At 42.5% G+C, this 26,555-nt stretch overlaps 1 protein-coding gene across 8 annotated transcripts in view; it reads right to left on the reverse strand.

Moving 5' to 3' along the window:
- SLC25A13 (solute carrier family 25 member 13) overlaps positions 1-25,003 on the reverse strand; it is a gene marked incomplete at its 3' end in the record, with an annotated part of 185,925 nt that extends 160,922 nt beyond the window's left edge. For 5 of the 8 annotated variants that reach the window (XM_080818406.1, XM_080818405.1, XM_080818404.1 and 2 more), the window contains exon 1: positions 24,828-25,003. In XM_080818406.1, coding sequence (XP_080674532.1) covers positions 24,828-24,842 — 15 coding nt within the window. In that variant the 5' untranslated portion in view covers positions 24,843-25,003. The remainder of the gene's footprint in view (positions 1-24,827) is intronic. The other 3 variants (XM_080818409.1, XM_080818407.1, XM_080818410.1) reach the window with 2 other exon arrangements.
- Positions 25,004-26,555: the final 1,552 nt, after the last annotated feature.

Consider the following 26,555-nt stretch of genomic DNA (forward strand, 5'->3'; position numbering starts at 1 on the left):
GTATCATATGGTTCTTACTCTTTCTTTTATTAATGTATTGTATCACATTGATGGATTTGCGGATGTTGAACCAACCTTGCAGCCCTGGAATAAATCCCACTTGGTCGTGGTGAATAATCCTTTTAATGTACTGTTGGATCCTATTGGCCAGTATTTTGGTGAGAATTTTCGCATCTGTGTTCATCAAGGATATTGGTCTGTAATTCTCTTTTTTGGTGGGATCCTTGTCTGGTTTTGGGATCAAGGTGATGCTGGCCTCATAGAATGAGTTTGGAAGTTTTCCTTCCATTTCTATTTTTTGGAACAGTTTCAGGAGAATAGGAATTAATTCTTCTTTAAATGTTTGGTAGAATTCCCCTGGGAAGCCGTCTGGTCCTGGACTTTTGTTTGTTTGGAGATTTTTGATGACTGTTTCAATCTCCTTACTGGTTATGGGTCTGTTCAGGTTATCTATTTCTTCCTGGTTCAGTTGTGGTAGTTTATACATCTCTAGAAATGTATCCATTTCTTCCAGGTTGTCAAATTTGTTGCCATAGAGTTGCTCGTAGTATGTTCTTATAATTGTTTGTATTTCTTTGGTGTTGGTTGTGATCTCTCCTCTTTCATTCATGATTTTATTTATTTGCGTCCTTTCTCTTTTCTTTTTGATAAGTCTGGCCAGGGGCTTATCAATCTTATTAATTCTTTCAAAGAACCAGCTCCTAGTTTTGTTGATTTGTTCTATTGTTTTTTTAGTTTCTATTTCATTGATTTCTGCTCTGATCTTTATGATTTCTCTTCTCCTGCTGGGTTTGGGCTTTCTTTGTTGTTCTCTCTCCAGCTCCTTTAGGTGTAGGGTTAGGTTGTGTATTTGAGACCTTTCTTGTTTCTTGAGAAAGGCTTGCACTGCTATATATTTCCCTCTCAGGACTGCCTTTGTTGTGTCCCACAGATTTTGAACTGTTGTGTTTTCATTATCATTTGTTTCCATGAATTTTTTCAACTCTTCTTTAATTTCCTGGTTGACCCATTCATTTTTTAGAAGGATGCTGTTTAGTCTCCATGTATTTGCGTTCTTTCCAAATTTCCTCTTGTGATTGAGTTCGAGCTTCAGAGCATTGTGGTCTGAAAATATGCAGGGAATGATCTCGATCTTTTGGTACTGATTGAGACCTGATTTATGACCCAGGATGTGGTCTATTCTGGAGAATGTTCCATGTGCACTAGAGAAGAATGTATATTCTGTTGCTTTGGGATGGAATGTTCTGAATATATCTGTGATGTCCATTTGGTCCAGTGTGTCATTTAAGGCCTTTATTTCCTTGTTGATCTTTTGCTTAGATGATCTGTCCATTTCAGTGAGGGGAGTGTTAAAGTCCCCTGCTATTATTGTATTACTGTCGATGTATTTCTTTGATTTTGTTATTAATTGGTTTATATAGTTGGCTGCTCCCATGTTAGGGGCATAGATATTTAAGATTGTTAGATCTTCTTGTTGGACAGACCCTTTGAGTATGATATAGTGTCCTTCCTCATCTCTTATTATAGTCTTTGGCTTAAAATCTAATTGATCTGATATAAGGATTGCCACCCCAGCTTTCTTCTGATGTCCATTAGCATGGTACATTGTTTTCCACCCCCTCACTTTAAATCTGGAGGTGTCTTCGGGTCTAAAATGAGTTTCTTGTAGGCAGCATATGGATGGGTTTTGTTTTTTTATCCATTCTGATACCCTGTGTCTTTTGATTGGGGCATTTAGCCCATTAACATTCAGGGTAACTATTGAGAGATATGAATTGAGTGCCATTGTATTGCCTGTAAGATGATTGTTACTGTATATTGTTTCTGTTTCTTTCTGATCTACTACTTTTAGGGTCTCTCTTTGCTTAGAGGACCCCTTTCAATATTTCCTGTAGAGCTGGTTTGGTGTTTGCAAATTCTTTCAGCTTTTGTTTGTCCTGGAAGCTCTTTATCTCTCCTTCTATTTTCAATGATAGCCTAGCCGGATATAGTATTCTTGGCTGCATGTTTTTCTCGTTTAGTGCTCTGAATATATCATGCCAGTTCTTTCTGGCCTGCCAGGTCTCTGTGGATAGGTCCGCTGCCAATCTAATGTTTTTACCCTTGTATGTTACAGACTTCTTTTCCCGGGCTGCTTTCAGGATTTTCTCTTTGTCGCTAAGACTTGTAAATTTTACTATCAGGTGACGAGGTGTGGACCTATTTTTATTGATTTTGAGGGGCGTTCTTAGCATCTCCTGGATTTTGATGTTTGTTCCCTTTGCCATATTAGGGAAATTCTCTCCAATAATTGTCTCCAATATACCTTCTGCTCCCCTCTCTCTTTCTTCTTCTTCTGGAATCCCAATTATTCTAATGTTGTGTCGTCTTATGGTGTCACTTATCTCTCGGATCCTCTCCTCGTGTTCCAGTAGTTGTTTGTCTCTCTTTTGCTCAGCTTCTTTATTCTCTGTCATTTGGTCTTCTATGTCACTAATTCTTTCTTCTGCCTCATTTATCCTGGCAGTGAGAGCTTCCATTTTTGATTGCACCTCATGAATAGCTTTTTTGATTTCAACTTGGTTAGATTTTAGTTCTTTTATTTCTCCAGAAAGGGCTTTTATCTCTCCGGAGAGGGTTTCTCTAATATCTTCTATGCCTTTTTCGAGCCCGGCTAGAACCTTGAGAATTGTCATTCTGAACTCTAGATCTGTCATGCTACCTATGTCTGTATTGATTAGGTCTCCAGCCTTCGGTACGGCCTCTTGTTCTTTTTTTTGAGGTGAGTTTTTCCGCCTTGTCATTTTGTCCAGGTAGGATTTGCTTTCTCCTGCTGTGGAATTCCGCTGTTCTTGGTGACTGAAGTTGGTTTTGGATGGTTTCTTGTTGATCTTCTTGGGGAGGGGCCTGTTGTAGTGATTCTCAAGTGTCTTTGCCGCAGGCGGAATTGCACCGCCCTTGCCAGGGGCCGGGCTAAGTAATCCGCTCGGGTTCGCTTTCGGGAGCTTTTGTTCCCTGAGCGCTTTCCGTAGAGTTCCGGAGGACGGGAATGAAGATGGCGGCCTCCCAATCTCTCGGCCCGGAGGAGCCGAGAGCTTGGGGTTCCGCTCCTCAGTGCGCTCTCAGAGCAAAGCGCCCAATAGCCCCGCCTCCCTGGCTTGCGGTCGCGCCTCGAGGAAAGCAGTCAATTGTTGGAGCTGGAGAAAAGCGCCGGGTCGCTTTTGTCTCCGCGGCCTGCGGCCGCGCTCCGAGCCCACCCAGCCTGCGACCGGCACAAGGTAACCCCGGGCTTAGAGCTCACTCCTCGGCTTTGTCGCTATAGCCGGCTTCCCCGCTCTAATACCTGCGAGCTCTGCGGCACTCAGACACCCCCAGTCCTTCTGTGACCCCGCGGGTCCTGGGGTTATGCTGACCCCGCCTGGGTTTCCCCCCAGTTTAGCCTCTGGAGCGATGTCTCCCAGTGGAGCCGACTTTTAAAAGTCCCGGTTTTTTGCTCCGTCGCTCCGCCGCTTGCCTGGTGCCGGCCCCTCCCCCCGGGGTCTATCTTCCCGTCGCTTTGGATTCACTTCTCCGCAGGTCCTACCTTTCAGAAAGTGATCGATTTTCTGTTTCTGGGATTGTTGCTCTTCTTCTCTTCGATTTCCCGTTGGATTTATAGGTGTTCACAATGGTTAGATAAGCTATCTAGCTGATCTCCTGCTACCCGATGTCGTCTCAGCCTGCTACTTCTCCGCCATCTTGACTCCAGAATTCCCATTTCTACTTCCCATTCCTATCTTCTTGTTGGGTATCATGTGCAGTGAAGGAAGAATACTAAGCACAGCTTCTTTTGAGACAACATTAAGTTAGAGCTAGAAGTACCAGTGTTCTGAAGGTGTACTGAGATGGATTCTGCCTGGTGGCAAAAATCAATACCCAGGAAGTTTTGGGAGCTGGAAAAAGGGAACTACAGAAATGCAGCCTCCCGTTTTAAGTCAACTCAAAACAGCTGCTCAGCATGCACACTCTGCAACACTTTAACAAGCCTTTAGAAGATTCATCAAACTTCGGATTGTTTCCAGAAGGCTGAATCTCATTGTTGTAAGTTGTTTTTTTTTTCCTTATACTAACAGCATGTAAATATTTACAGCTACTGTTCTTACAAATTAATTGCCTGATTTTATCATCATGCTTCTAAATTTGCATTTGTAAGAACAGATTCCACTAATAAACAAAATTTGTATATCAACAGTTTTAAATAAAGGTACTAGTTTTCCAGCATAGTTAGGAAAATCACCATGAAGGAAAAGTTCTTGGCAGATGACTATGAAATATTACCATTTGCTCCTTAAATCACTGTAACAGAGACTCATACTATAGCAGCTAACTTTCACACACAGTCAAGACTCAGTGAAAAGAGGGAGGGTTAAAATTGAAAAACTATGCATTATATATATATTTTTTCCCCACAAACAGGGAGAAGTTTACCTTTATTGAACTTTAATATGGAAATTTCAGGTCAATTCAGTGAGTCTATATTTCACAGGACAAAATTTCAGGACCACTGAGTATGTAAAATTTTTGACAAGACAAACATCAGATATAATAGCTTGAACAGGTTAACAATAGCATTTGCAAAACAGATGCACTAACTAGGTACATCGTACATATTTAAAAAACAGCCAACAAGAACATAACTTCAATGACTGTGTTTTTAAAAGGTGGTGCCGGGAAGCATGACAAGGAGAACCAGAAAAATACTTTCAGGACAAATAAATTCATTCTTACTTTAGTATGAGTTAGAACAGCCAAAAGAAGGAGAACACCAGGAAAGATTTTTCTGCGTGGAGGAATATTTTTTAAACTGGCTTTCTAACACTGGAATCAAGCACAGTTGTAGGCTCATTAACAAATCACAGTAGTACAGAACTGTGAGTCCAACAGAGAAGTGGGGAAGAACACAAGAACACCTACACAGAATAAGGGATACTAATTTGAAGAAGAAAATGTAAAGAGAAGAAAAGCTCTCTTCTTCCAGTGAAAAGCTGTAAGATATCTATCTATCTATTTATATATGCATGATCTCCTCAAATACATCTTACTCCCAACTCCTGCAAAGAAAAGAAACTAAGCAGATGCTCCAAAAATGTTGATGCAGGAAGAAAGTTTTTCAGATGAGTAGAAATCAAATCTGTACAGTGAAAATACATAGTAGTTGCTTCTAGGCTAGGGGTGCCCGAAGTGTGGGCACTGGACCATCAGCCTCCAATGGGAACTTTTAGAAATGCAAATTATCAGAATGTACCCCAGATCTACAAATCAGAAACTCTGGGGGTGGGGCCAGCAATGGACCGCTGAACAAGTCCTCCAGGTGATTCTGATGCTATTAAAATTTAAGAACCACAGCTTTAGCTAATGTCCAATTCGGTCTGGTTAGGACTGCTATTCTCAGCCCCAGCTGTCTATTCAAGTCTTCCAAAGGACTTCTGGGTTTCATCAGGTCCAGGCCTATCAGATTGGACTGAGAAGGCTAATCCAAGCAGAATCTCCGAAATGGGTACCTTTAAAGCTTCATCACGAGATTATACTGTGGGGCTCAGCTGAGACCCACTGAGTTAGGCCCTAAAATCCCAATCTCAGCTTTGCTACTCCACCAACTGCACAACACCGCTTTCACTCAGCCCTGTGCCCAACCACCCTCCATCCCCATCAGAAACCTAAAAGGTCTGAAAGCTAAGACAAGCGCAGGCTTACACTGAAAATTCTACTGTCATGAAGTAATTACTTACCTTAGATATGAAATAAAAACCAGAAGAGACAGCTCATCAAAGTGAGCTAGCCTCTGCTGTATGTACAGGCACACATGCAGTGACAAGCAGAAAATGGAGGTGGAGGGAGAAATCTCTCTGCCTGTCTTCTGAATCTGAGTAAGTAAGTGTAGTAGGCAGACCTGAATCCCAGAGGAAAGCTCTACTGGGTGTGGCCCAACAATTTAGAAGCTGTGCCCAACTCTCCTTCCCATCTACTTCCCATACTGGAGAGATTGAAGGCTGAAACTACATTTCCCAGACTCCCTTGCAGCTACGTGGCCTAGGTGCTGTCCATCCGATGAAGCTAGGTGAGATGTGGAAGGCAACATTTTGTAAAGCAAAAACTGGGAAGGTGGGGGCCATGCTTCTGCTGCTTCTGCCGCTTCTGCCAGCAAGCATCATTGCTAGAAGTACTGGATTTTCCCGTGCCAACCTCCTGCCCATGTCAGTGGCAGTACAGATCTGAACACTCCTCTTCTGGCAAGCCGTTTCATGACTATACAAGAGGTTGCTGCTCCCTTGGTGGCCTGCTCTGCCGTGAGGGCCTAGAAGGCACTCCTGGAAGCTCACCTGAAGTCTGTTTCTTCACCTTCCCAACAAATTCCGTAAGCCATTTAATACCCTGTAATAAATCTCCCTCTGCTTAAACCAGCTAGAGTGGATTCTGTTCTCTGCAAGTGAACCTTGACTGATACAATCAGTAACTTCGAAAGAAAGTTTGGAATTCCCCAAAACCACAGCTAGCATTAACTCAAGAAGAAAGAATGAGGTGTCTCATCAAACTGAAGAAAAATCATTTTTTACCGAATTCACTAAGTCACTCATTCCTCATCCTACAGTTTCCCTTAGTTCTAACAAATGAAAAGCAGTGATTATGAAAAAGCTACTGAAACATACATTAGTATAGAGACAAGATGTGTTGTTAAGCATGCTTCAAACCACAGCCTTTCTGTGTAATCAACCCTCAAAAGTTCACATCACTCAACAGTTGACTTATAAGGCACCAGATACCACAAACGTTAACCCGCCAGGTAATTACACAAACGGGTCATGTCAGGGGTGCTGGAGATGTTTATCAGAAGGATTCAGTAGCTTGTGAAGTGTGCTGGATTTAACTCTGCACGGTTGTAGACAAACTTTAAACAAGGATAAAGCCACCACCATTACAATTCTGTATTAAGAATATAACAGTTAAGAAATGAATGGTGGTGTTTTAGCTGTGGGTTCTGTGATGCTAAAATAACTTTAAACACACTAATTTTAGATTTTATTATTATTGTTATTAAGCTAAAGCTAACATTCCAGTAAATGTTCCCAAGAGTAAAAACTTGACAAGAGACAGTATGAGTCTTTTCTAAAATAGACATTTTTCTGTTTATATTTTCAACTCCTCATGGAGACAGAAGGTGTTTGCCCACCCTGACAAAAGCAAACATCCCCAGGTTCAGAGTAAAGATTTGGGTCCTGGTGTATTAATAACCCAGTGACCCCGGATAATCAGGTAGTATCTCCAAGTTAGTTTCCTCATCTATAAAATGGGCAAAGTAACAAAACCTACATATCTATTTCAGAACGTTATTTTAAGGACCAACTAGGACCTCTGTGGGAACCAGTGTTGCCATAGGAAAACCTGGCCTATGAAAGACAAACTGCTGGAGGCTCAGTGTGGACCAGACAGAGATTTAAAAACTCTAGAAAGTCCCAACCATAGGAGGGTCTCCACATTTTTGTGAGCTTTACCTCTGGGAACTCCACCTGGTTCTCATAGTGAAAGTGCGAGAAAAATCATTTGCACATCTCACACAAGGACAGGAAAAGGAACCATTCCGAAATGCCATCCGAGTATTCTGTTCTTTTTAACAAGATCTGTCCTCAAGAGAAATTACTTATTAACAGTCTAACCTGCTGGGGTATTATCAGAGCCTACCTTCCTGCTGGGATGATAAATACCCTATCCCAACCACCGCTAGCCATTCTCTCCCACCTCAGGGAAGGGGGAAAAACTGAGACATCCTTGTGAAGTACACTGCCTGGAGCCAGAGACTCTCCAATGGGTACAGACCTAATCACAGGCCTGCAGAACACTTCCTCTCCCTCTGCACCCCGCCACCACACTACCAAAGGAAAATTCGCTGCAGTTCCTTTTATCCACCCAGTACATCGTGTCTGGCTGCCAAGAAAAAATTACAAAGCATAGCAAATGGTAAAACAAACACACGCACAATTTGAAGAAAGAGAGTGAGCATCAAAACCAGCCTCAAACAGGGCAAGAATGTTGAAATGATCAAACAGGAATTTAAAACGACTACGATTAATATGCTAAGGGCTCTAATGGATAAAGTAGACAGCATACAAGGACAAATCAGCAATGTAAGGAGAAAAATGGAAATTCTAAGGAAGAACCAAAAGAAATAGCAGAGATCAAAAACACTTTAAGGATAATGAAGAATGCTTTTCTTTTTTTTTTTTTTTAAAAAAGATTTTTATTCATCTATTTGACAGACCGAGATCACAAGTAGTCAGAGAGGCAGGCAGAGAGAGAGGAGGAAGCAGGCTCCCTGCCGAGCAGAGAGCCCGATGCGGGGCTCGATCCCAGGACCCTGGGATCATGACCTGAGCCAAAGGCAGAGGCTTTAACCCACTGAGCCACCCAGGCGCCCCTGAAGAATGCTTTTCATGGGCTTATTAGTATACTGGACATACTAAGAGGAGAATCTCTGAGTTTGAGGATATCTCAACAGAAATCTCTAAAACTGAAAAGCAGAGAGAAAAAAGATGGGGGGTGGGGGAGGGTAGAATAGGGAAACAGAATATCCAAGAACTGTAGTACAGCTACAAAAAGTGTAACACAGATGTAAAAGAAATACCAGAAGGAGAAGAAAAAAAGGAACAGTAGGAATTACTTGAAATAATAATGACTAAGAACTTCCCTCCAATGTCAGACATGAAACCACAAATCCATGAAGATAGAAAAAAACAAGCAAGATAATCAAAATCACCTGAAATATTAATGATCTAAATGTACCAATTAATTAAAAGACAGAGCTTGTCAGATGCATCAAAAAATAAGAACCAACTATATGCTATCTACAAAAAAAAAAAAAACAAAAACAAAACCCCTGTAAATATAAAAATACTTACAGATTAAAAGTAAATGAACAGAGGGGCAGGCACCTGGGTGGCTCAGTTAACTGCCTGACTCTTGATTTCAGCTTAGATCATGATCTCAGGGTCGACAGACTGAATCCTGTGTTGAGACCCACAGTGAGCTCCTCACTCAGCGGAGAGTCTACTTGAGATCCTCTCCTTCCGCCCTCCCTCCTACTCACCCATGCCCTCTCTAAAATAAACAAATCTTTAAAAAACAAAAAAGTAAATGAACAAAGAAAGATACTGTCACCTACACACTAATCAAAAGACAGCAGAAGTAGCTATATTAATCTCAGTCAGAGCCCATTTTGAAGCAAGGAAAATTACCAGGGATAAAGAGGGACATTAGAGAATGACAGAAGGGTCAATCCTCCAAGAGGATATTAACAATCTCCCGTGGAACAGAATAGAAAACCTAGAAATAGACCTACATAAATAGAGCCAACTGATCTTTCAGAAGAGGGCAAAGACAGCCTCTTCAACCATGGTGCTGGAACAATTAGATAACAACAGGCAAAAAAAAAAAAAAAAGACTCTACACACAGACCTCAAACCCTTCACAAAAATTAACTCAAAATGGATCAGCGACCTAAATGTAAACTCCTAGAAGATCATAAAGAAGCAAACTCAGATGGCCTTGGGTTAGGCACGGACTTTTTAGATGTAGCACCCAAGGCATGTCCCACGAAAGAAAGAACTAAGAAGCTGGACTTCATTAAAATAGAAATTTCTGCTCTGCAAAAGACAATGTCAAGAAAATGAGGAGAGAAGCAAAACACTGGGATCAAGTATTTGCAAAAGAGGAGCCAATTAAGAATTACTATCCAAAATACATAAAGAACTCTTAAAACTCTACAGTAAGAAAAAAAAAAAACCCAATACAAAAATGGGCAAAAGATCTTCACAAAAATCTCCAAGGAGGACGTATGGATAGGAAGTAAACATGAGAAGTTGCTCCACATCATCTGCCATCAGGGAAATACAAATTAAAACAAGATACCAATGCACGCCTATCTAGATGGCCCAAATGCAGAATCCTGACACCACCAATGCTGGTGAGGATGAGCAGCAACAGGAACTCTCACGGATTACTGATGCGAACGCAAAATGCTACGGTCATTTTCGAAGACAGAATGGCAGTTTCTTACAAAATTACCATAGTCTTACCATATGACTCACAAGTTGAAAACTTATATCCACACAAAAACTTACTCATGAATGTTTACAGCGGCTGTATTCCTAATTATTGAAAACTGGAAGCAACCAAAGTGTATTTCAGTGAATGGTTAAATAAACCATGGACATCCAGATATTGGAGTATTATTCAGCACTTAAAAAAAAAAGAGCTATGAAGCGATGAAAAGACATGAAGGAAACTTAAATGCAGATTACTGAGTGAAAGAAGCTAATCTGAAAAGACTACATACTGTATGATTATAACTACATGACATTGGTAAAAAAAGGCAAAAGTATGGTGATAGTAAGGAGATCAGTGGTTGCTAGAGGTGAGGGAGTAGGGAAGGAGAATAGGCAGAATATAGAGGATTTTTAGAGCAGTGAAAATACCATTTATGATACTATTATGGTGCATACATATTATTATACAATTTGTCCAAACCCACAGAATGTACACCACCAGAAGTGAATCCGAATGCAAACCAGGGACTTTGGTGATAATGATATGTCAATGTAGGTTCATCAACTGTAATGCATGTACCATTCTGAAGGAAAATAATGGGGAGATTGTGCATTCTTAGGGACAAGTGGTATATAAGAAATTTCTGAACCTTCCTTTCAATTTTGCTGTGAACCTAAAACTATTCAAAAATATTAAGTCTAGGGGCGCCTGGGTGGATCAGTGGGTTAAGCCTCTGCCTTCGGCTCAGGTCATGATCTCAGGGTCTTGAGATTGAGCCCAGCATCAGACTCTCTGCTCAGCAGGGAGCCTCTCTCTTTGCCTGCCTCTCTGCCTACTTGTGATCTCTCTCTCTCTGTCAAATAAATAAATAAAATCTTTAAAAAAAAAAAAATTAAGTCTACTGGGGGAAAAAAAATCATGAGTAGCCAGAACAATCAGGATTAACTTAATTAGGGGTGCCTGGGAGGCTCAGTTGGTTAAGCATCTGCCTTTGGCTCAGGTCATGATCCCAGGGTCCTAGGATCAAGCCTTACATCAGGCTCCCTGCTCAGCGGGGAGTCTGCTTCTTCCTCTGCCTCTCCCCCTGCTTGTGCTCTCCCCATTTCTGTCAAATAAATAAAATCCTTAAAAAAAATAAAAAAGATTAACTTAATTAGGTAGCGTAACTAGGGACACACCTGTATAATCCCCCTTTATTTTCAAAGAACCCTTGAAGCAGGTTGGACTCTCTTCCTTTACAGATGAGAAAACTGCAGGCCCAACAGGTTGATCTACCCCAAACCCCGTGTCTGTTCCACAGGACCATAACCCAGGCAGTCAGGTTACCTCAGAGCAGGCTTTCTCAATCTTGGCCCCACTGACATTTTGGATGTCCCATCATTCTTTGTTACAGGGGGCTGTCTGGTGCACTGCAGGATGTTTAGCAACATCCCTGGCCACCCCTCCACCCAGATGTGACCACCAAAAATGTATCCAGACATTACCAAATACGCCCTGGAGCAGATTTACTCCACCCTGAGTTGAGAACCATTGTCTCAGATGGTGCTGCCCATTCACACAATGCCATCGCCTCTGGGAAGACTTCCCTGTACCAGGCCCAGCGCCAGGCACTGAGGACACAATGCTAAATAAACCAGAGACCCTGCCTCACAAGGGGAATGCCGGCCTGATCCATGAGTGGAGATACGTGCTTCTGCAAATAAGCGTGGTGGCAGAACTAACACTGTAATTCTGCTGGTGTTGGGGGTTGCAGAGGTAAAGTCTCTGGAGCTGGACTGTTCATTATTGGTGACAGCAATTAACAGTGACCAGGTAACTTCACTGGGTCCTTTAATCTATGCTAGGCATGGTGCTTAAAGGCTTTATATCTGACCTCATTAGAACATTTCTAAAACTATTTAAGGTAAAGAGTCATTACTACCACCATTTTTCAGATGAGGAAACTGAGGCTGTAAGACTCTTAGTCATCACAAGTGAGTAGGTAAATTACAGAGCCAAAAATGACCCAAGAGCCCAGGTTGTTCTGACACTAATTATAACACCTGGAGGACGTGCCAAGAATTTGGCAAGCAGGGATGGGGACTTCAAGCTATCCTTACAGAAGGGTATCACTGGGCAACACCAGGGCTGAAACTAATAAAGAATTTTTAATTTGGCATTACAATATGTAAGTGCCCACAGTCAGCAGAAAGCAGACCTGCCTAATGCAGAATATTATTCTCCTGTATTACAGGTTGAACTCGGTCTTAATTTTTTTTTAAAGCATCAAGGTTACAGTATAATTAGGAACCAGCTGCAATTGTAATTACAGCTCCCAATATAATTTGTTACATATTAGCAAGTGTCAAATTACTACTGCTCCTTAAATGAATAAAAACTGATTGTGCTGTTCTGAAGACTGGGATGTATGTTCCTGATGGGGAACAAAGGACTATAAAAAGTATATGACATATTTATAAAGTGCTGAAAGGTTCTACTTAAGAGATCACAAGTTGCTGGAGCCCAAATAATGCCACAGAAAGTTAAAATGGCTTCTGAGAGAGAACAGTTAACTTCATAAATGCAGAGGAAAGAAAGCAGCAAATCAAATGACAATAGAAAAGTTGCTTCCACTAAATCATACCTTACCTGTTCAAAATTCCACTATGCATCAACATCATTGAACTGAAGAATAGTCAAGGAGGCAGGAGGAAGCCTAAAGAAAAAGAACAGGAACCCTCTGCACAGCCAGGACCCTCCTTCTAAAGAATGCACACAATTTCACTCACATGAGCTCTCCTCTGCTCTCTTCCGTGGTCCACAGACTTCCCACGTTACTCTGAGCAGCTTCTCTGATTCCAAACCCACAGCTAACACTTCCATAAAGCTACCGATGTTACAGGCCTGGCTCCAAGCCTTGCAAACATGAGCACACTGACCCAGGAAACAAATGCAACCATGCCTCTTTTTATAAGTCAGGAAACTGAGGTATACATAGAGTAACTTGCTCTGGGCTTGGACTAACAGAGTCCAAGATTTCAACCATTATATTATACTGGCTTTTAGAGAATATAAGACTGAAAGAGCAAGAGAACCTAGAGATTAAAAGAAAATTAAGACACACCAACTAACTGCAATGTCTGGGTCTTATGTAGATGACAATTTAAAAAACTATTTAAAAATTTTTAAGAAATGGGGAAATGTGTAAAGTGTGTACAGAATAGATATCTGATCATATTGAAGAATCACTGATTTTTTTTTTTTAGGTATAATATTTTGGTTGTGCATTTAAAAAAAAATCTCTTTTAGAGATACACACTGGTATTTACATATACAATGATACGATGATGGGGATTTGTATTGAAAACATCAGGGGGATGGAAGGAGAAGAGCCAGTGCAGTATAAATGAAACAATTATTGGCCACAAACTGATGATTGCTGAAATTGGCTAGATAGGATCATGGAGGTTCATTATACTTTTCTTTTTTTTTCCCTTTTTTTTTTCTACATTATTTCCATAATGAGAAGTTTAAAAATGCTACAGTTCTTTGAAGACCTAGGTCAAATGCCAATTCCTCTTGGAAGATTTTCCTGATTGTCCAACCAAATTCCCCTCATGGAATGCTACTTGCCCTTGTTTTATGGGTCTTGCATTTGGACATTTAAATTTTCACTCTATCACTAACCAGCAATATGACCGCCTGTGTTCTCATTTGTTAGGAGGCGGGGAAGGGAGGGAAAGGACTGAACGAAAGCAGTGTAAGCTGGGGCAGAATCTAGCAGTGCCTCGCTTCCCAGTTCCTCATACCCTTTCCATATTCCTATTCACAGCAGCTGAGCTGACGGAGTCACGGGAGGACAACTGAGCCCCAAGGGGAGGCTGTCTTGGCTTTCTGAACTAATCGTATTTTCTCTTAAGAATCTAAGCCAGCAGAGGGTCTGGACTGAGCTGGCAGCAGGTCATGCTGGCTGGTGATGTGGCACTATAGTGAAGGTTCATGACTTCCTGGGGTTGAACAACAACAACAAAAATTAAACTGGTTTCCTACCTTTCATCTTGTATTAAAATAACTTCAGATAATTAATAATTTCAAAAAGAGAGAAAGAGAGACTTATAAAGAGTACTAGAAAAACACAAGTGGCTTCCTATATATTATTAAATGGGGAAGCCATGTTTAAACATCACAAACAGCTCAGAATCCATAAAGGAATCCATAAATGAAAAGATTAATATGTAATTTTTTAATTTAAAAATCTTTTTTAAATCAAAGGTGAGTATTGACCAGTTAAATATCAAACAACTACCAAAAAAAAAAAAATGTGCAACAGACAGGGCAAAGGGCCAAGGTTCTTAAAAGTGCTTTTAGAACAAATCAATGTGAAAAGACAAATAATCCAACAGAAAACTGGACAAAGGGTCTTCTCAAACTGCCGGTGGACACCAAAATATGAGAAGACCAGGGTCTTCTCCAACTGCTGGTGGACACCAAAATAGGGCTAACAAATCTCCAAGAACCACCAAAAGAGAGAAGCAGGGACTGAGCTTTTCCTTCTGGTACTGTGATGGGAGACACTGGAAAGAACTGGGATCCTCAAACTCAGAGTCAACATCAACCTACAGTAGGAGAAGAGTGTGAATGCTCACAAGAAATCAAATCGGGACACAGATGCTACGGGAAGACTATGTGAAGACACAGGGAGAAAAAGGCCATCCAAGGACTAACGAGCAAATTCTAAATCTTGTCTCACCTTGCCAACCCTGCCAACACCTTGATCCTGAACTTCTGCCTCTAGATTTGTAAGTAAATAAACTCCTGTTGTTTAAGCCACTCTGTCTCTGGTACTTTGTTATGGCAGCCCTAGCAAATTAATACAGAATCATTTAATATACACTCATTCAAGTTACACCAGTTGGGCATTCTTTTACTTATTTATTTTACTGTTTCATTTATTTATTTTGGACCCAGGTTCAAGTACTGCATTTGGTTGTCACATCTCCTTGGACGTCTTTAATCTAGCCTTTTCATTCACAGCATTGACATTTTTGAAGTCAGACCAGAGGTCTTACAGAAAGTCCTACTTTCTGGATTTGTCTGATTGTTTCTCTGTGATTAGACTTAGATCCAACATTTTTAACAAGCATTCTCCCAATGTCATGGATGTTGTGTACTTCCCACTGCATCACCTCAGGGGACTGTCAATGCTAGCTTGTTCCATTTCCTGATAATGTTAAATTGGATCAGAGGTCGAAGCAGAGCTCTTCATTGTACAGTAATTTATAAGGAGATACTCTGAGACAATGGGAATTCCAACAGTCTTTTACTGACAAGTTTTAGCATCCACTGGAAGAACCTTGCCCAAATCAGTTATTACCTAAGGGTTATTAAGTGGTATTTTTTCCTTTTCCTAATTCTATCGAGCCTTCCACCTTTATTGGTTGGCATTCCTCGGTATTTAAAAAAAAAAAAAAAAAAGCTATACCTCTCACTCTACTCTGTCTCACTTTGACTTTTGGGGGCATGAATACTACTCTCTCATGGAATGATAGTGTGGCTCTTTTTTATTCAATGTGTTACAGTCTATTTGCAATTGATGTTTTTTTATCATGGCAAAATACCCAAAAAACTTAACATTTTAACCATTTTCAAGTATACAATTCAGTGGCATTTAGTGTATGCACAATGTTGGACAACCACCAGCACTCCTCATTTCATCATTCCAAACAAACTCTATAGCCACTGATATCTAACTGATTTTAATACCCATTGTTTTTTTGTAATAATTGTGAGACACACTCATTGTAATATGGGTATGTATCCACATGTGTGTGTGTTTAAAGAATGAAAATCACAATACATGAGAATGACTGCTAATACTAAAATTTAGCCAACTTAGGGCACCTGGGTGGCTCGGTGGGTTAGGCCTCTGCCTTTGGCCCAGGTCATGATCTCAGGGTCCTGGGATCGAGCCCCACATAAGGCTCTCTGCTCAGCGCAGAGCCTGCTTCCCCTTCTCTCTCTGCCTGACTCTCTGCCTACTTGTGATCTGTCTCTCTCTCTCTCTCTCTTTCTCTGTCAAGTAAATAAATAAAATTTTTTTTAAAAATTTAGCCAACTTAAATAAACCATTACACAGAAGTTGCTGGAATAGAAAGGCAACATCCAAACCCGCTCATCAAACATAACATCACAGGAAAGAACCAAGAATTATGGGCCCCTGATGTAGTACTCAGTACCAAGTACCCAATAACCTGAGAGAGGCACCCAGCATCCCTTAGGAAGTACTCAGGCCAAAAACAAAAAATAAAAATTTAAAAAACCCTAAACTTGATCAAGCCTCCAGATCTATCACTTGTCAGAAAACACTGAGGACTGAAGAACACTAGGGGGATGCAATCAGTAAAATCCAAACTGCAGGAAAGATGACCCAATTCCCTCATGGAATAAACTGCACAGAAATAAAATGAGAGGCAGCAGAACCTATAGATTAACAGGATTTAAAAGGCAGATCAGTCAAATGCCATGTGTGGCCCATGTCTGAATCTTGATTAGAACAAACAAACTGTAAAAACTATAAATTCAGGACATGGGATTAACATCCTGGCAGGTGTCTGAAGGAATGGTGAAATAAAACTAAAACCCCTGTTCTTAAGAAGAACTAAAGAGAACTAAAAAAGTTAAAATAAAAAACTTAAGAAACCTACCAACCCATACAGAGAAATGACAAGAAACACTCCTTCTGACTAAGCTCTAAATTAAATAACAAACAAACAAACAAACAAGCTCCCTTTTTCCCTGGGAGTTACACTGTTGCCATAGCTTTACTGCTGGGAATGAGAACAGGGGTCCCATTCACAAACCACTGTGAAGGATATCAGAAGGGAATGAGCGTGAGGTAATACTGGAAAAAAGAGACAACAGCCAAGACCAAGGAGGCGTTAGCTGGCTAAAGAGATTAATTTTATTCTATAGGCAATACAAAACTACACTGTGTAACAAGGCAAATTAAAGAAGGTTACGTGCCTGGACTCTGGACCCAGGCTGCCTGACTTCCAAATCCTAGCTCGGCCCCCTTCTAAGCTGTGTGCCCTTGGACAAATCATCTAACTTCTCTGTTTGCCAAGACACCTAAACACTCTGTTCAGGTAAGTCTGCCCATCTGTATGATGGAGATAAGAACAGCACTTATATGTCATAGGATTGTTGAGAAGATTAAATTACTTCATGTTCAGAGTGCCTAGAACAGTGCCTGACTTTGTGAGTATTAAATAAATGTAACCTGCTAAGGCTGTTGTTACTTGCATAACATTTCTCAATCTTAAGTTTCCCTGTCAAATGAGGCTACAATACCTTCCCTGTTATGCTATAGATGATTATAAAGATAATCATAAAGATAAGCATGGATCTTATATTACCTGATTATTTTAATACCCATAGACTGTGAATTCTTGAAAACATGTCCAATAACGGACTCATTTTGGTAAGCCCGGTACAGTATGAGCTGGCAGATGGTCAGTATCAACAACATACCCGAATGCATCTTTTAAAAAAACTGTTAAGCGCTGTCCACATGAATACAGTACTGCTACGAGCCTGGCAGTAAGAGCCAATCTTAGAAGCTGCCTTTGACAGACCTGGACAGAATGGAGAGGGAAGTGAAGGGAACAGACCAAAGGCAAGACCAGGCTGGAAGCTAGAGCAACGCTGTAGCTAAAAAGTAATGAAAACTTGGACATAAATGGAAGAGATAGGACATTCCTGCTCTAGGGCATAAGGGTTTACTGGACCCATCTCTCTGTCCTCTTCCAAATTCCCACCGATGGCCTCTCCTGGCCACCCACAACAGGCACGTAACTGGGCTAACTGGAAACTTGAACCAGTAGGAAAGTTAAGTCGCAAGCTGAAAGTGAGGAACGATCAACAAGATGAATTCAATTCTAGGTAAGCAGAGTTGAAAATATCTTTGAGGCAGAAAAATTTGAGATTTGTAACAAACAGCTGCGAATGCAAGGCTGCTGCTTGAGAGAGCTACCCAGACTGACTGACACGGAGCCATCACCCTTCAGAGGGAAGAGGATCTAAGGACACCCACAGCTCAGGGGGAAGCAGAAGGACAAAAAGAAGCCGGCAAACGAGAATAAAGGAATAATGTAAGAGTTAAGATGCCAGCAATGAGAGGGGATATCGTGAATGCTGATGAAAGGTGTTACAGGCAGGAAGCGGTGGGACATGGGGTCCCATGAATCCAGATACGAGGAGGACAGGCTAACAGTTTCAGAACTGACGACTTTAGGAGGGAATGTCAAAAAAGAGAAGAGGCACAAGTTCATTTTCAGGACCTGTAAGTATGGGTGGGTAGTTAAGAAATGGAGAAAAGTACAACCCTTGTACAATAATCGTACACTCCCTTAAATAATAATTCAGGGATATGTTCCAAAAATAATACCCTGACCCCAATGCAGAATCAAAATTAATCCTAAAACCCTAAAATTTATCCTGGATTTTATCATTATTTATTTAATTCTGCAAAAAGTTGGACTGACTTACAACCAATTCAAAACGTGCTGCACCCTTGGCATAGGAAGGCAACTACATTTAATTACACAGTAATGAGAGTTTCAGACCACTATTCTTTAAACTTTAATGTGCATACAGTCCCCTGGGGATCTAGTTAAAATGCAGATTCTGATGCAACAAAATCTTTGGCCTGGGCTGAGTCCAAAAATGCTGCAGTTCTAACAAGCTCCCAAGTAAACCAAAGCTGCTGGCCCATGGACCAAAAGTTTCAACAGCAAGGCTCCAGAAGACCACTCAGACAATCTGGCTAAGCAGCCACATCGGCTAACTATTATGGTGAACACTGAATGGATCACAAGCTTAAGAAAAGCAAACTATGTCTTTATCCAGGTAAACCAAATAATGTCTATGTCCCCCAGTTTTCAGTTAGGTAGAAATGTCCCACAGCCCACAAGGGCATCTCTTGGCCATCCTGCAGCACTTCCTAATCCCCAAAGTATTTGCATACGTTACACTGCATTTGCTCATCAACACGTCACAGACACTCCCTACTTTCCCAGAGAAGTTAGACTCATCCATGTGTTCACCATCAATGTAAGCCGCGAGCATATAACCCACTCCTCCCTGGCTAACTCCTCACTAAACCAGAGCTACACAAACAGAAATAAATAAAACGTTCTTTGCAGCCTCCTCCCACTTAAGAAATCAGTTCCGAGCTCCTCTGCAGCTCAACCTACCACTGTGACCAGACTCAGACACATGAAGATCTCATGCCTAACTTAGAAAAACTTCTATATAGGCATCTGGGGCTACAAGCCTGTTCAAATCAGGCTTATGATGGGGTTCAGGATACACTGCACCAAAACGTAGCACCTTGGCATCTGGAATGTCTGAAGCCGAAGGAGTCTGAGAAAACAGTAGGAGCAGGAAGGTCACTTTGACCTCCACCCCCACTAACCCTCTTTCCTGAAATCGGTCATGTAACTCCCACGTGAAGGGTACCCTCCCTGTACCAGGAGGAGGAAAGACATTCTTATCGCCAGAGATGGGGAAGTGGGGACCCAGACAGCTGTACAAACAAAACCTCGTTAAACTAACCCTTGTCTTCTAGTTACTTCTTCATCATTTACTACTCCTGGCCCAAACCCCTTCACCTTAGTTATTTACAAACCCACTCTTTCTTTGTCTAAAAGGAATAAAAGTTTCCTGCCCAGGTCACTTCTCTGGGTCTTCATTCTCTTGTGAAGACTCCCATACCCAGGTAAAAATTCAGTAAAATTTGTGTGCTTTTCTCCTGTCCATTTGTTTTTGTCAATTTAATTCTCAGATCCAGCCAGGGACCCCTAGGAGAGTCCAGAAAAACTTTTCCCTCCTCTACACTTAGACTCATACAATTTTCCTCCAAACCGTACTGTGCGAGTCTTATGCAAAAGACATTTTACCATAGAACAGTAAGTGTATCTTGAAATATCTGACTCTTACATATCAAGTCAACAATTTTCATGGATAACATGTGGAAACTGTGACTACATGTGGAAATCAAGACAAAGCTACCAGCCTAATAACAGTCATTAAATAGAGTGGTTTATTTAGGTTAAATTACTAAGAATTTCAACACTGCCAACTCTGCTATGTTGTCAGCACCTAAAGTCAAAAGGAACCATCCGGGCTTATTTTCACTCACACAACTGCACAGCAAATTTCCAAAGGAAACGGCTGAATACGAGTACTCTATCTTGTAAACGTTTCCAATCAACAAACCAGACCACCACGTTACATATCAACCACTGGGAATAATTCCGAGGTAACAGACCAGAGCCACCATTAATTGGGCCGATTTAACCCAACAAGAGGGTCTGGTTAAATGGGCCATGAAAACAGGGCTTGCTCAGTTGCTGCTGAAGACATGCTAAGGGAACTGTATCACGGTGGCGAGGGCACAGGCCCCTTACTCCCCAGCAAAACCAACATGCATCTGCAGAGTCACACATTCCTCCTTTCCAAGACACACCCCAAGGTATCATGGCAGCAAGAATGGATGCTTATGAAGCAGCACATGCTGAGCGAAGAGGGGAGTTTACCACTGACAGAGAGTGGGAAACTCAGGGCAGAATGATTCCATTTAAGAACCGAACAAAAGTAGAGGCCAGACGTATGACAAAAAGTCAAAGAAGCAGAAGGAGTCGCAGCCCCTCCAGCAATCTTATAAACAACTCCATACCCAAAAAGACGTGCTCCCTAGTTTGTTTAGGTGTTATATCCTGGCTTTCAATCCTTCCCACCACTCCCACCCCCCAGTTCTCTATTGGCTGAGCGACACTTATAAAGAGTGTGGCCTAACTGGGGAACTCCCACAGCACAGGGTCCCAAACCAGGTGAGCCAAGGGAAAGGCTGCCAGACCAAGGTTCCTCCGTAACATAACTCTCCCTTTCACTTGCTGTTTCTTATCACTAGAATGGGTCTCCCCTCTTCCCCCCAACCATTCCTGCTGAAATACCACCTCCCATGCCCACAGAAATGGTCTCCTTCTCTGATGCCGCATAGCCCTTATTATAGCACTAATCCTACCCAGGCACTTCCAGGAGAGGAATCAGCCTGCAGTGTGGCTGTGGTCTTCTTGAAGGCCCAAAGGGAGACCAATTCATTTTCATATCCTCAACTTAGCCACATTTGGAACATAAGAAAGAACATAATACGACCATGGCAACAACTCATCCAAGAAGGGACTATCAATAGTAAGTGTACTAGTCCTACAGACCAAATTTTCATTATTAACACTTCAATTTGTCTCCAAATTCCTTTCTTTCGGGTCTAGGCTAATTTTAGACAAATTACTGGTCCATGTCCAGTGTTGTTTCTGAACACCTCTCCTGGCTGAACCTGAGGGAGCATTCTCTAACTTTTAACAGTTTCATCTAGTTTCACTTCATCATTATTAATGTACAAACTCAACCGATGACCAAGAAGAAATGTTCCCTACAACCACACAAGGGGTGAAGGGGAAGGAAAGGTTTTTCCTCTCTAATACTACTTTTTAAAAATGCATTTTTTGTGGAGTTGCATGAATTTTTAAAACTCATCTGCATTTTAATACATGCAGGGTAGTGCTTGTAAGTTTTTAAAAGAAATCCTGAAAACACCACAAATAGTACAGGCAGACCTGTAAGGATTATCCTTATGAAAGTAGGCAGAACAAGAGAATGGAAGCTTCTTTTTTTTTAAGGTTTTTATTTATTTATTTGACAGACAGAGATTACAAGTAGGCAGAGAGGCCCGCAGAGAGAGAGGGGGAAGCAGGCTCCCCGCCAAGCAGAAAGCCCGATGCGGGGCTCGATCCCAGGACCCTGAGATGATGACCTGAGCCAAAGGCAGAGGCTTAACTCACTGAGCCACCCAGGTGCCCCAGAATGGAAGCATTTTGAGTTTGTCTCAAAATACTAGGAGTTAGATAAATGTTACATCATGAAAAACATGTACCTTTGGCATCGTTATGCAGAGTCTTCATGCAAAATAAAAGCAGGCCAAAGACTAGATTCTTGGCCTGCCTACCTGAACTACTTAAAGGATGAGAGACATGAACAATTAGTTACATTTGGGGAAAAAGAAAAAAAGAAAAAAAAAAAAAACAAGGAAACTCAGAATAAAGAGATCAAGAAACTGCTAGGTGTGGCTAAGTTCATCCAGAAAATATCAAATCTGCGTAATTAAATATTCAAATAATTCATCACAGAGAGTGCCGGAATTCACCTATAACTGTTGAGTTTCAGACTCTTGGCCCAACCTCGGAGACATTCCATTGAAGTGAGCTCCCTCCTAGGCAAGCTCTTCACGTTTTAGTAAGAGGGGATGTCAGTCTTACTTCTAAATGAGTCTATAGCTCTGTGTTCAACCCAGCAATATGGAATAACTGCACTCCAGGAAAAAGCAAAGAGCGCAGCCTTTAACCTGGGTTGTCCAGCACTGACTAGTAGCCAACACAATCACCTCGCAAGAATAGTGCTAAAAGGCAACTTAATTCTTGGATTAAGGCAGACCAGCACAGTTCATTTTGGGAACTTTTAAGACTACATTTACGGCACTGCCCTTGAGCTACACAGAGTGACACTACAAGAAATGGCCTTATAGAACCCACAGACATGTATGTGTGGTCATGAGCTAGTTTTGAATGCAGCTCACTCACAGCATATAAAAGGACATGGGGAGAAACCATCCTCAGTACAAGGAGACCTCTCTCTCAAGGAACTGACCTCACTGATCATTTCCTCTTTCCTCTGGATGCTAGAAAATTCAGTCACCTCTAGCAAGTACATCCTTATTTTCCACTGACTTTTGTCCTGGCTGCATCTTACTTTCCCTTTATCCTGTGTTTCTCATTTACTCTGACTTGGTGTTGATGTCTTGTTGGCTTGTAAATACAGGTATACATGACATGAGCCATCAGAAACCCTGAAGAGAGGCAAGGCTAAAATGAATAAACAAAAACACAAACTCCCGAACAGCAAAATGAAATGTTTCATTTTCTCTCTCATACGTGGCTAAAATTCAACTGCACTTATTGACATGATGTGACAGTTTCACAAAGATACAACCAAATGCTCGATCTGCTTCCATGTCACTTATTTACTTCATACTGGTTAATGATCTTTTCCTTATACTCCAATTATATTATATGCATATTCCTCAATTTAGATCCCTCAATTATTTTATCCCCAAATTAAGTAAAATTATATAAATCACCTGCAGATATTAAAAAAATAAAGTACGGGAATCTACTTTCACCTACTCTGCTGCAAGAAGTCACCAGGAGAGAATGCATTCATATGAAGCCTTGGACTCTGACTGCATGCAAATTTAATGCAAAGAAAAGGTCAAGGGCTACTGGGCTTGAAAGGGTTAATGTAGTTTCCAAAAATGAATACCAGGGATCCTTAAAGAATCTACCTAAAATAGTTCTCTATACCCGTATGTTCACATACATATAAACACACTCATGCACACACCCAAGAGCAGACTCTTGAGGATGGAACTCAAGAGTAATTACAGAAAAGAAAAAGGCCACTTAGGCCACATAGTTAGGAACACGAAGTCTGCAGATTTGGGGAGCCTGGAGAAACTTAAGTCATAGAACAGCATTTAAATATATTTGTCTGCTTACAATTTCCATTGCAAATGTGATTAGTTTGCTTGAATAAATAGGAATATGATGTGTTGGCCATGTTTTCCTCTTGAGGGTTATCACAGAATTTTGATTAAGGACAAATGTTTGAGATGTTGGGTATATTTAAGTTCACGGCACTTAAAACGAACTAAGAAGTTGTATAGGCTTGATTAAAGGGCTGCCTTCGTGAACTTAAAATTAAAAGCAATAAATTCCAATGATTCAAGTGATTGGGACTAAATATGGTATTCTGTCAGAAAAGTTGAAATGGAGTCCAAAGAGACTGAAATGGTGTCCAGGTTTCCAAAAAACGGTGAAAGAGGAAAGGTCAAGCTGTCGGAGTTGCCTTTCCTCTGGGTTAGTGAATGATTCACATTACACAGAATTCCTTTTAAGTAAAACTTCACAAGAGTTAACAGGCTCCCAGGACAATCTGTTTTGTCATTTCTAAAAAGAAGCCTCTCAAACGCTCAGAGGCCGGTATGTAAGTGTTGTCAGATGGGGAGAGGGCTGAAGAATGAGAAGTGGGGGCGGGACGGGGGTCCTCCGGAGTTTTTACACACACGCGCGCGCGCAAACCAACTATTCCGACCAGCCTCCAAAACGGAAGTCAAGGTGACTTCCCCACCCGCGGGAGGGCGGAGCCTTTGAAACCTAATAGGCTCCGGCTTCAGCCGGGGCTGTGCCGCGGGGAAGGGGAGGCCCGAGTCAACAACAACCGGGGTCAAAAGCAGGTGCGCTCTGGGGCAGCCGTGGGGCTCTAATGACCCCGGGCCCTCCCCAACCCGGGCCCACCGGGCTTCTCCAAGCGGAGCGTGGCTCAGCCCGCAGGGCGCCAACCAGACACCGACTCCCCTCCCGGGCCAAGTGGGAGGGTTCAACCCGCAAACTTTCTATCGCAGGGTCGGGCCTCCGTCCCCTCACGGGCCACATGTGCTACCCGGGAGGAACGGTTACCCACCTCCTCCCGCTGCTGCAAGGTGGAACAGCTGCCCCACGCCCCTCTCTCATTTGTTTTCCACGTTGCACCAATTCGGCACGTGAACACCTGAGGCTCCCGAGTCCCCCGGCCCTAGCCGGCCGGCACGCTCCCCGGGGCAACGGGCCGACGCTTACCTTGGCGGTCGCCATGCTGCGCCCTGAGTGCGGGCGGCTGCAGGACCCTCCCGGAGGCTGGCTGGCACCGTGGGCCCCGGCAGCTCACTTCCAGTCCCGGCGGCAGCGGGGGTGGCGATACAGCCCGGCGGCGTGCGCGCCCGGCCTGCCTCCCCACGCCCTCCCGCCGGCGCGGGTCATGCGGGCGCCGCCCGCCCATTGGCTGCGCCCGGCCGCGGCCGCCGGGGCGCGCGTGATCCGACGGCCTCTGCCCTGCGGCTGGGGCGGGCCCGGGTCCGGGGGCGGTGGACAGGGCGCGCGCACGTGACCCCGGCTGAGCTGTCCAGGGGCGGCGACCTCGGCGGCGCGGGCCGGTGGCCTGGGGGTAGGTGACCTGACGAGGGAAGCTGCTGACTTCGACTGGGGACGGCCAGACCCGGGTGAGACTCGCCAGGAGGGGCACGGAGCCTGAGGAAGTTGAGAACTTCACTAGGTCACTCTTTAGCCACATTTTCTATGTCGGTTCACCTTCAAAGGGGCTCCACTCTGCACCATAGTAGAATGTATCCAAAGGCATTAGCCAGTTGAAGGGAAGATAGCAAAGTGATATCACTGGCAAATCTACTTTGAGGCCAAATCTGTAAACTCTAAGTACCAAACAGGTATATATAGTGCAGAACATAATATTCAGGAGGCTACTTCATTTCAGCCCCGCATATTAGGATGGAAGAAGTCAAAGATTCTCCCCCAACACACACACACACCGAATACAGGCCCTGTTAAGATAACTAGGTCAGAATTTTAATTGGAAAATTTGAATGTATAACCTCCAGAGATCTCAGCCCTCTTTATCAAAATGCCATTCACGTGTCTCTGCCATGACAATTTATAATTAAGGCAATGGTGGTGAGAGAAAAGGGCTTTAAATGTTTTGTGGCTTATGGATATAACCTTTCAGCAAAAGTGTATTATTAATTATTTTAATCAGTCAATACCAATTGAGTGCCTACATGTGCCAGGCACTATGCTAGATACTGGGAACACCCAAATGACTTGAAAGATGGTCCCAGCCCTTAAAGAGCTTAAAGGCTAGTGAGGAGGCCCATGCATAAATAGTTAACTTCTATTTAAATAACCTGTTAAGGCGACAACCTGTTCCCAGGGCACTATGGGAACACTGAGGACTCTGAAAGTACCTTAGGGGAGATAGTGCCTTAAGTTGTATGCAGAACAGAGGCTGTGTATTAGTTCAGTGAAGTGGAGGGGAACGGTTTTCCAGCCAGAGAAAAGGAGGAGAGGCAGGAGACCCAGAAATTGCTGGAGAACCACAGCAAGTTATGAAAGTAGCTGGTCATGAAAGGTGACTTGAGCTGTGGGACTGGTGGATGAAGGGTCTGGATGGACAGGTAGGGACCATGTCATGGAGGGTGTTAGGTGCCATGCTGAAGGGTATGCACTGTAACTGGAGGGCTTTAGAGCGGGAAGTAGCATCTGAAGTTTTACAATATAGATGGATCACTCTGCTTGCAGTTGGGAAGATGGGGCAAGATGGAACTGTTGGTATATTCAGACAAGGCAGGCTGAGGGCCTGAAACTAGAGATGGGATGGGGCTAAAAGAATATATAGGAGGTAAAATTAGTCACCTGTGATGACTAATATATGTGGGGGTGGGAGAGAGAAACGGAGTCTTCCTATCTTGCTTCCACATCCCCGGTATATGAATGTTGGCAAGACATCCGAGATCAGTA

Source organism: Martes martes, assembly GCF_963455335.1.
Source record: "Martes martes genome assembly, chromosome: 11".
Taxonomy (NCBI): Eukaryota; Metazoa; Chordata; class Mammalia; order Carnivora; family Mustelidae; genus Martes; species Martes martes.